The 12,147-nt window shown below is 31.1% G+C and overlaps 1 protein-coding gene across 1 annotated transcript; it reads right to left on the minus strand.

Moving 5' to 3' along the window:
• Positions 1 to 1,404: 1,404 nt before the first annotated feature.
• On the minus strand, positions 1,405 to 4,624 carry LOC110098879 (thaumatin-like protein 1). Its single transcript, XM_020825824.2, has 2 exons — positions 3,735 to 4,624; positions 1,405 to 1,760 (listed from the first exon to the last, which is right to left on the minus strand). The coding sequence occupies exons 1-2, from the start codon at positions 4,433 to 4,435 to the stop codon at positions 1,535 to 1,537; spliced, it is 927 nt and encodes a 308-aa protein (XP_020681483.1). The 5' UTR covers positions 4,436 to 4,624; the 3' UTR covers positions 1,405 to 1,534.
• Between the last annotated feature and the right edge of the window lie 7,523 nt (positions 4,625 to 12,147).

Raw genomic sequence — 12,147 nt, forward strand, 5'->3', positions numbered from 1 at the left:
ACAAAATAATTTCTCATGGCTTACAGCCAACATCAGTACTGTTGAATTTTTTTTTTTTTGGTAATTGATAATTATATTTGAAATTTGGTTGAGAAGCATAAATTAGGGCTTTAATACTTTATAAAATACTTTTTAGTACAATTTTTTTTTAAATTCAAAAAAAATTTATACTAAAAGCTACTCTAAAAAGCAGTTAGGAAGTTATCACAAACGAACCTTAAGTTAAATGTTGCAGGATAAGGATGCTCAAATAGATGAGTGGCTTTACACTTAGACACAAAATGCAAATTGAGTATATACGTGAAAAGCTTGGATTAGCTCTAGTGGCAACTAAGAGTAAAGAGAGTCGCTTTAGATGATTTGGTGATATAAAAAGTTGGCCTTGCAATGACTCTGTTAGGAGAGCAGATGTATTAAATATCACTTATATTAAAAAAATTATAGATGAACATAAAAATACTTGGTTATAAAGCTATAAAAAGGTGAATTTGACTATTAATAAAATTAATAAATACTGCACAATAACTATCAATAAAAAGATAAGCAATAGTATTGATTAGAAAATCAACAATGTTATCATATAAATAAAGATGATAGCAACAACAACAATAAGAACAAAAATCTCTCTATCAAAAGATGTCCTTAGTCATACCTCTTGCCAAATTATCTTGCCTAACTATGTCATCATGTTCTTATCTTTCTCAATGATCATAAATCAATCATGAAAAAAATAAAACCCAATGTATCATTTGCCATACCTTCGGATTCTCATTTTGATTAAAAAAAAAAAAAATCAAGGTAACTTGATACATAACATATCAGGATAGGCTTCATGCCCCTAGATTTATATTGAGATTAGTGTTCTATATGATATTCTTAATTGCAGTACTGATTGTAGCGCATATTTTACATCTGATAAGTTGCATTTTTTTGGGGGTCTTAATTAGCATATTTGATTACTTGCTAATGCCTATCTTATCCACTTAAGAACCCATTTAATCATAGTTATTATTATAAAGTGCTTGTTCTATCATTAAGCTTAACCACCATAGCTTCCAATCTCAGCAAAGTGATACTTTGACATTCTAACAATTTCAAATTAGTTAATTCAAAGAACTCAATTATAACAAATCCCACCACATATCTCTCTCATTACCAACCTTGTGCCACATTGAATTATGAAGTGCTAGTGGGCTCAAGGGAGATTTTTTTTTTTTTGGAGTTTCTTTTAGTATTATTCTTAATTTGATGGAATTGAATAAGACATACTAACAAAATATTCTCAATTTTGTTATAATTTAATTCCATTACATCATATCTATTAGATTGTGTTCATTCCATATTAATAAAACTTATGGTGGCATATATATATGCATTAAAAAAATTAGTTAGTGAACAAAATAATTCTGCATAACATATAATATTAAATAAACATCTATAAAGTACAAATTAATTCATTAAAAAAATAAGGTTACAACCAATATTGCTCTCTCTATAATTCTCCATTATGAAGGAAAATTCATAGTTGACATACTCACACCTTGATGAGAAATAGGAGCGAAGTTGAGCATAAGATAATAAATAATAGAAGCGTAGAAATCACCGCCGATTTTTGAGTGTTCCGAGAGCCACTAGCAAGACTTGCAAGCCAATAGTCGTTTTCTAGCATAAGGCCTCCTCCTGGTGTTGTTGCTCCTACTGTTGTTGGACTAGTCACAGGTACTTTTGGACTAATTGGAGGATCTTTTGATGACTTTTGACTATCCATAAAAAACATATTAATTATAAGATTAGTTTTATAAACTTTATAGGAACAGTTAATTTCATTTATTAACTCTCTTTTTAGTACTAATGTTGTAGCATGAGATCAAGACTTGAAAAAATGATTATTTTATGGTTGTCTAGGCTAAGTAAGGCTTCGTTTGTGATGGCTTTCTTATTGCTTCTTAAAATAACTTTTTAGTACAAAAATTAAATTTTTTGCATTAAAAAGCTGCTTTAAAAAACAATAAGAAAGTCATCCCAAACAAAAAACCTAAATCAAAATAGAAGATTCATAATTAAATAATAAGCGGCATTAATTGAGATTTGTTCTCATTCTTCTATTTCAATTTGATTAACTCTACAACCATTAAATAGATCTACATTATCTACATTGGTGTTATTAAAGAAATTAATTGACAATTGGTGTGACATATTCCTAAATCAAACTATTAGTATGTGGCATCTTCTATTGAGAAAATGACTCTTATCAGCTTTAAAAAAAATTTAAAAAATGGTACAAGTTTATTAAAATAGAAATTTTTAACTATAATACTAGATATTTCATTATTGAAAAAAAAAAGTTTAAATGAATAAGATATGTGAATAATAAAATATTTCTTTCTAAAATATTTATTTCTTGTAAAATATTTACATTTTATACATTCCTCCACCCTTATGCATATAAATTAAGAAAAAAAAAAGGGAGATTTACATACAAAACACTTTATTTCATGCTATTTATATATCTAACACCCAAAATTTTAATATTATATTCCTATCACTCATATAAAATTTTAACATCAAATATATCACTTATATATTTCATTCTTACCAACCATACCATCTTATAAACTTTAATATTTCATTCCATGCAATCATTTTTATTATAAAGGTAGTAGGCATATAATATTAAAGTTTTACGTATTAGATATGTAAATAACATGATCCCCAAAAAGTTATGACTTGATATAAATTATTATCAAAATATGATTAAAATTATTAAATCTATTTTTAAATTAGTGTCATATAATTTTTTATATAAAATATTAATCTCAAAATATAATTATGTCCTTTCATCTCAGCATTCCAAAAAAAAACTCAAAAATGAAAGCAAAAGTTTTATCCACATATCATTTTTCAAGTTAAAATTAAATTTACAATTTTAAATTCATTAAAAAAAAAACAACAACAAAGAGAGGGATAAAAATATTACAAAAGGCTCATACAAAAAATAAATTTAAATAAAAATATTAATATAAATTAAATGAGAATATTAAAAAAATATATTATAGATCATTTTTTCAAAACATAAATTTTAATCATCCTCTAATTTACCCAGCATATATATACAGACACACACAAATTTGACTTAAAAAAATTTCTTTAAAAAATTTTATCAGAATATTCTCATATATATAATACATTTAAATTTTTAAATCTACACTGCATGAAGATATTATGATAAGATTTTTTTTAAATTTTTTTTAATTTAATTTATTCTAAAATCAAGATATTCTTATCTATGTTTTTATTTTTTTAAATAATAAAATATAGTGGGATTTACATAATTGCCGTTTTATTTCATGCTATTTACATATCTATCACTTAAAATTTTAATATTATATTCTTACCACTTATATAAAATTTTATTATCAAATATATCACTCATATATTTCATTCTTATCACCCATAACACTTTATAAACTTTAATATTTCATTAAAATTTTAAGTGTTAGATGTATCAATAGTAGTAGAGATTTTTTCTGTGCGAAATTTGAACACGTTCGGAGGCTAATCCGGGCATGCCACATCATCAGATGCACTGGGCCCCAGTGACGTGACGCGCCCCAATTCGCCTCCAAACACATTCGGATTCCGCGGAGAATAATTTTCCCAATAGTATAGTAGTCGTATGTATGTAAAAACCCCAATAAACAATAAAATATGCGACTTGGATTTATTTCAAATACCTTGGAGTGCCCTCCGGGCAGAATGTAACGGTAAACTCGCCGGCGTCGGCGCAGGTAAACGTCGAAGTGGAATCATCAAAAGCATAGCTATAAGACTTCGGACAAGCCGCCTTAAACACTTCGGAGTACGCCGTCGGCTTACACGCCGCCGGGCTCGCAAACTCCCCACTACAGCAATACTCCGGCCGCCGGAACGCCTCGCAAGCGCTCCGGCAAGCCGCCGTCTCTCCTTCTCCAATCCTCAGCTCCGCCGGACACCTCTGGTTCAAATCCACCACACACCCCGTCGCTGCACACCTCCCCTTACCCCCTTCCACGACCATCGCCAAGTTGAATCCATCAACAAGGCTAACGTCGTAGAAATCAATATTGTTTCGCTCGCCGCCGGCGAGCGAGAACTCGGCGAGGGTCGCCGGAGGTGTTTCGCCTGTGGCGCAGGAGCCGTTGTTGGAGTTGTGGAAAACGCAACCGGTTCGGGCCCAGAGGCGGCCGGACCAGTTAGGTGGGGATTGGAGGGAGCGAGAAGCAGCAGTAGGGAGTTCGAAGCCGGCGGAGGAAAGCGGGGGGTGGCCGGCGTTGGAGAGGATGGCAGGCCAGACTGTGAAGTGGCATTTGTTGATGAAGGTGAAGGTGGTTGTAGAAAGGCATATGGAGAAGAAGGTGGAGATGAGCAGGAGGAGAACGAAACTGAAAGGATTCATTTTTAGAGTCTTCTTTCGAGATTTGCTCTGTTTAGCTCTGTGTTTTTGGGAGAAGACGAGGGACGTTTTTGGAGAGATTTGAGCAGTGGATAGAGGCGGAGCCCATCAAAGAGTTGCAGACGGTGCGGTTTGGAAGCGGAAATGTTATAATAATTTTGTAAAAATTATTTAATTTATTTTGAGATTAGCACAATATAATTTTTTTATGAGGCTCAAAGAAAAATAACTTTTCCTATGTGATATAATCCTATTCATACTAATGCTAGTTTTGTCTTCATATATTTGATCCAAAATTTTAATTTAAAAATATTTAAAAATTTTTGGAATAATTTGGGATGATAGTGCCAATTTAAACTGCTGATATTATAGAATTATATTCATTAGTTTAAACAGTCATAAATCTGCTGCATTTTTTCGTTGCTGTAAATATTGTAAAACTCTATAATTGCGGTGGTTAAAATTAGGAGTGTCAATTTCGGGTCACGGGTCGGGTTCGGATCAAACCCGAAACTAACCCGGCACTATTCAGGTCAACCCGAACCCGACCCGTTTTTGAAAACGGGTCAGTTTTCCTGACCCGATCCCGACCCGCTTCGGGTCCGGGTCAACCCGACACGACCCGTTTCCAACAAAAAATTGCTAGCTTTCGGGTCAAAATAGGTCTATCTACTCTTTTTCGGGTAAAAAACGGGTCTATCTCCTCTTTTTCGGGTAAAAAAACAGGTCAAAATCAGGTTGCCGGGTCAAAATCGGGTTTTCGGGTTAAAATCGGGTCAAAGGGTTAACCCAAACCCGACCCGATTTTTGAAACGGGTTGAAATGTTGAACCCGAAACTGACCCGTTTCGGGTTCGGGTTGACCCTAACCCGAAATTTTAGGGTCGGGTTCGAGTCGGGTTTTCAGGTTGTGTCAAATATTGACAACCCTAGTTAAAACTGCTATAAAGAAATAATTTGATGAAGTGTTCACAACAGTTGCAAAAGTATTGTTGTGAAATACATTTGCAACAAATATTGATTGTGGCGGTCTTGATTTTTTGTGGCGGTTAAAATCACTGCAAAAATCAATTTTAAGTGGTTTGAAACGACTTTTTAATGTAGGATATGTTATGTGTTAGAAAATTTGTTGAAATAGGGTATCTAATATTTTAGCTTTATATAAATATCTAGGCATCTAGCACTCATAATTAGAAGTTTCTAAGAGATATTATAATTTTTACATGAAAAATATGAAAAGGAGGATACCATGAGACCTGATTCAATTGAATGAAACTACTAAATAATGAAAAAAATACAAGAATCCTATCTTTCTTATAAACGAAGAGCATAGGATTATAGACAATTAAGAAGAATTGTCTGATTCTTATTGTATGGAAATAGAAATCGGGGTTCATAAGCGGATAGGTAAAGTCTAGCGAAGAATGAAGATGATAGTGATTGTTAATGCATGATGGCCATTGATGGTGATCGATGGAAAATACAATAAAGTTATTTATCTCTCTCAGTTGTTAAATCTCTCTTTCGGTAGAATATGGAGACCTATATATAAACCTTTTGAGAATGATATCTTATTAAATTTGATTAGAGTAAAAAAACACTACATCAAATGATCCATATAAATTTCCTTGATCATAGATTATTTATAAAGTATTTGCGTGTCTTAATGATGGAAAGAATCAAATGATCTTAGATCATCGGATTCATCTCCTCAAACCGCTCGATTTGACCATAAGCATACAAGATTTGGAGAACATTTGATTTTCCATTATTGTTTAGAAGATTTCTTTGCGTTGTAAGTATTATAAAAATCGGTTGTTCACAAGTGAATAGTTAAAGTCTGACAATAGGGTTAGAAGTTAATAGTCAAATATTAATCATTAGATGATAGAAGTCTAATAATGGTGACAATGATTACTAATGATGGTCGCTAGCAATGATCCTTCGAAATGCAATAAAGCTTCTTAGCTCTTAATTAGCACTCGAAACTCCCATTAGATAGAAAATAGAGCCCTACTTGTAGCATTTTTAAGAGGATCATTTTTAGCAAATTTTTTGGTCAAATATCAAAACAATTCAGCTTACGTTCCACATACATTTCCTTAATGATAGATTATTTATCGATCCATCATTTAAGTACCTTAATGATGTCAGAATCAAATGATCTTAGACTAGTTGGATTTGCTTCATCAAACTAGTCGATTTTACCATAACCACATGAGAGTTGGAGACGGTTTGCTCATTGAATTATTGTTTAGAAGTTTCAAATATCCTTCAAGTGTTTTACTTTGGCACATTTGGACTTAAATTAAATCATTTGTGGTGCTGATGGATTAGTATCGTCGAGACATCCAGACCATAAGATCTCTGAAATCAAAATTTTGTCTTGAATATAATTTTAAAAGTTTTAAATTCAATCAATTGCTCCAAACTCATGGATCAATCGAATTATTTGAAGAAATTTATTAGTATTGAGATTTTGTATTTATACAGCATTTAAACATTTAAATTATATATATATATATATAGTCCCTTTGAAAGGATAGTGTGACCTAACCCAAGCAAAGAAATGCCAGATGTAAATATCTTAGGAGCATTAAAAGTCGTGCGCAAGCTGATTAAGGTACGAGACGAGCAACATTTATTTCGGTAGCTGAATTTTGGCTTATTTAGTAAGCCTATTCAATAATGGGGAGATTTCGTTTTCATTCAAATAAATTAAAATAATTATAATATCATACTTGTCTGTTATAAAAAGATATGGTCATGAACATTTTTATTTCAAGAATTTGGCAACGATATAGACTTAGGCTTCGTTTAGGATAATTTTTTTATGCTTATTATAGTAGCTTTTTAGTATAAAAATAGTTACTTTATGAAGCAATAAGAAAGATATTCCAAACGAAGCCTTATGGTTCCTTAGGCTTTATTTTGGATGACTTTTTTAATGTTTTATAAATCAGTTTTCTAGTACAAAAAATTTTAGTTAATTTTTTTTTTTTGTATTAAAAAACTGCTTTAGAAAGTAATAAGAAAGTTGTCTCAAACGAAAATTTAGGCCCATTCTAGTTAGTAAAAAAAAGAGGTTTCATATAAAGAAAATGTTAGCTAGGATTTTTTTTTCGATGTTATAGACTTCTCTTTTTCCATCGAGTGTTGTATAAATAATATAGCATATTCTTGCTTTCACATAAAGCCTTTATTACTATTTTTTTTTTAAATAGTGGAATGTAAAAAATATAGATGGCATGTAATGTATTGAGAATGAATAATAGTACTTCTTTGTTATGTGAGGATCGATCATGTGTGTAATGTTGAATTTCTAGTATTTGGCTTCCTGAATATGCTTGATTTTGACTTATGGTTATACGTCAGAGTGCGATTCTGGATTTTTACTTATGGTGCGCTAGAGTTCTGATTTTATGCAATATTGATTTTCTGCTTAGGAAGATATAAAAATCCACAACAACTGGTATCAGAGCTCACGAGAAATCAAGATGATGTCTATGCAAAAGATTGAAACTGATAGATTTGCTGATGAAAATGATTTCACTCTTATTACCTACTTATAGAATCCAATATATCATTATTGAGAAAGCACGAACTGAGCCAACTGTTGACCATCAAATTTTAGTTTATTGGAAGAATAAATCATTTATTGTTGATACATATATAGCTGACCAATACTGATTTAGAAAATAATTTAATCTTTAACTCTATAGAGCAAAGTTTAACTGAGCCTGAGGAAATTAATGTAACAAATCACATGAGTGAAGATAATCAAGCTAAAAGCTAAATCACAAGAGGAAAGACTAAAGCCCATTGAAAAGATCAAAGTAAATGGACAATTATAAGACAACAATAAAGAGCCCATAATATAAAATATTTTAATTATACACACACACACATATTCACCTAGAGTCATGTATGGCCAATCATGATCTAGTTTGGTATGAATAAAATATTGAAAATAGGTGTTGGCAATTCCTCCTCATTAATGGCAACCAACCCCCTCTTTTTCCTCCCTTTTTTTCAACATTTTTTTCTTCTCAAAAGGGTTCGCCCAATAGATCTACAATGCCTAAAAATGTGGCATTATAATTGTTAGCTTTTAAATGAAATATTTTTGGCAAAGAATGGGTTCTTCAATTGCTTGGTATTTGGTAGCTTCAAGTGTGAGCATTTTCTTTGATCAGAATAAATAGCTTTTTTTAATTTCTTTTAGCTATTTACTAAGCCTTTCTAACACATGCTATAAAATACTTACACCTCTTTCTCCACTTTAGAAGCATCCTCACTATCGATAAACTAGTAACCAAAATGTAAAAATCTTTCCATACACTTCCATATAGTTCTCAATCAAATTATGGAACATTAGGACTTAATGTTATTCCTTACACCTAAGCATCTCTTTAAACTCCACTAAACTCTTTCATTAACTCATTACCATAATCTCACATCCTAGGCTAACCCTCCACCATCATTTGCAGGCACTAAACCAACATTAAATCAATTCCCTAAAGTGATCTTCCATATCAACCCAAATGAGATTAAATTGGAGTAGTCTTGAAATTCTTACGATAACACAATTTTCAACCCCTCATCATTCCACTATAAACTTCAAAACACTTCTTTAAGCATTAAAGTAAATATCCATAGACTTTTTTAGCTATTAATCTCACCAAAAGATAACCCTTTACCATCATTAGGCTTTTGAGAGAAGGGTTGGGAGCAATTTAGAATTTGATTACAATAAATTTGTTTTTGTTAATTGATCTAATTTGCAAGTTAACCGATTAAAATTTCTTAATGAAATATTAGCCACATATTTTCACTTTCCTTGAAATCAATGTTTTTGCATATTAATTTTCAGTAATTTAGAAACATCCTATTTCTTAGATTAGTTTCTTCAATTTGTGTTTATTAGTAAATCCATTTCAAACCTTGAAATGAAGCTAAAATTATTTATTCAATCTTGTTACTTAGTAATTGCAGTATCTGTGGGATAATATATTGACTTGTCACTGTATTATCTTTTTGATCACATACTCTTGCGCGACAATTATTTCAAAACAAGTTTTTTGCACCATTATTGGGTATTGCTTTATTAGTAATATTGATAACATATTAATTTTTAGCTTTAATTTGAATTTATATTTTAGAGGTTTTCCATAGTGCATGAATCACATCCTCCTTTTAACTAGGAGATTAAGTGAACTCTTTTAAGGAATTAAAGAGAATAAAGGTGAATCATCATAGCCACCTTGCTCTCTATGGAAAATCATGAAGAAGATGGTGTGTTCCTTGCTAAAGTTCATTGAGCCCTTGTTGACTTTCATTGGAATTACTTAGGATATTGTCAAGCCTCGGCTTTAGAAAAATAAATTTGAATCATGCCTACTATATTACAGATGACTCAAAATTTCTAATTTGGAGGTTTGATGATTGAAGATCTAAATAACTTCATCTCATAATGACATTATATCCTTTTTTTTAGTTCTCAGCCCCTCAAAAACCCTTTGATAGAAATCTAGCTTCACTTAATAACAAAAACAACTACAATCTATTCAATTTATATATCATCTCTCCTTATTCCTCTTCTTATCATATAATGATCTCTCACAATAAGTCATGGCATCCACCACCATATTTGGCCTCACACTCACTTGATTCCCATGCCACCAGTCACTTTCCTGACTACCCTCCTCATTTCCCCCATCTTTATTATTATCAAGAATGTGCATTCATGGCCATACATTCAAGCAGGGCCACATTACTTTGACAAATTCTTTCACTAGCACCACCAAAATTTTAATTCTTTGTTTATGATATCATGAGCTTTGCCTACTTAAATTGAAATAGCCATGATTCCCCTATACTGCCAACAACACTCTAGTCACTCCCATCTGACTATTAGATAGTTGTGCTTCTCCCCAAATCTCTACTAGTTTTTGTAATCTCTCACCTTCCACTTTATATGATGGTTATACTTCATAATTGGAGATTGTTAAGGCTATCTATAAAAAACACAAATTTCAGTATAATGCAGCCCAATGAAATAAAAATCATAAATGTTAACTTTTCACATCCACTATCATATCTTCTCATCCTCTTAAAATTTTATTCTTAAGCATATGAACCTATAATGTGTAATTTTATGATGCCTTCAGATATGATGCCATTTTTTATTGATCAATATACACCTAATGTTTATGATATACACCTTGTTTTTATGATATCTTCATTAGGTTTAAATCCTTAGAGGAAAAAGACTATTTATCATTGTACACTCCAACAACGATATTGCCTATTAGGCTCCTAACACACTAATATGTACCAATGATGAATTTCTTCTCTCCAGCCCACTACACATACTTACTAAGATGCAAGGCTTATTTGATATAAGGTGGAAAAGAATTTTCGTAAAAGCAATGAAGCGAACAGACAGTCAAAAACTCAACTTTCTCTTTCCTCCTTTCTACCCTTCTCTTCTTTCCTTCCAAGGCAAGCAACAACAACAGGAGGGAGGAAGGAGTGAGTGGAAGAATTTTGTGTATTGTTTTAGTGTGTGGCGCTCCAGCGCTTGCCACATACAGTGACGCTGTGCTGAATTAATTTCAAAATTTTCCAAGGCTATGGTGCTAGGGCATCGAAAGACCCAGCGCCGCAGCACTCAAGTTAAATTTTTTTACAAAATTTTATGTTTTTTTATTTTTAAAATAATTTTTAGAATTTTCAGTGTGTTACACTATGCCTTTAAATCCTAATTTTGCCCGTAGTTATATGACATGGAATATTGCAACCACCCTCTATTAATCACACAATAGTAATCTAAATTGTTGGATACTTACTCCTAGTTTCCAAATCTACTAGCAACCATCTTTTGAGTGTTCAAGACTATAATTATAGGACACTTATGTTGAATTAAATGACCTAAAGCTATCATGCCATTAATAGCATTGATATTTTAGCTAGTGTTTAGAGTTTAGATCATATTTCAACTATTTATTTTATGGGGATTACGACTTCGTTTGGGTAAGCTTTATTGCTGCTTTAAGAAACATTAATATTAAAGCCATCCCAAACGGAGCCTACATCTCTACTTAAGAAATCATGAATGTGTAGAATTCTAACTTATTTATAGATTTTTAATATATTCCAATAACTATTTCATAAATATTTGTATAATACTTATACTTTAATATCACAACATTATATTAAAATACATAACATATAAGAAAATCAAAATTAAAATAAGAATTAATTATCAAATTCGCAATTAAGTTATTATCATATGAGCATTCTATTGAGAAGATGAACCTATTCATAAATATAAATTAACAAGTAGTTCAATATTGAAAATTCCTCTTTTATAAAAGTTTTGTTCAAGCTTCTTTTATCATCCATCTAAATAAATGAACATAAATTAATCTTATAAGACAAATTATCAAGTTATTCATCGAGTGTACTTTTCACTTAGAACCCTATCAAAAGGGATATTTATAAGAATATTATTTCATGTATGTGCTAGAATAAGATGGCTTATATCATAAACAACTCTCATTGAAAAGGTGCTAATAATCAATCCTTCCCATAGGCTTAAGAACAATAATTTATTATGCCAAAAAAAATATTTTAAAATTTTACTAAAATTTTATCAAAAAAAAAAGTTTATTATGACTTTTTATCTTATAGCCACACTTTTTAAAAAGATGT

Source organism: Dendrobium catenatum, unplaced genomic scaffold, assembly GCF_001605985.2.
Source record: "Dendrobium catenatum unplaced genomic scaffold, ASM160598v2 fragScaff_scaffold_1381, whole genome shotgun sequence".
NCBI classification, from domain to species: Eukaryota; Viridiplantae; Streptophyta; class Magnoliopsida; order Asparagales; family Orchidaceae; genus Dendrobium; species Dendrobium catenatum.

Excerpts from the sequence above, each read along its gene's own strand:
- LOC110098879 (XM_020825824.2), bottom strand. The coding sequence starts at position 4,435 with ATGAATCCTTTCAGTTTCGTTCTCCTCCTGCTCATCTCCACCTTCTTC. Across the intron at positions 1,761-3,734 it reads TGCCCGGAGGGCACTCCAAG|TCAAAAGTCATCAAAAGATC; the intron begins GTATTTGAAATA and ends TTTTATGGATAG.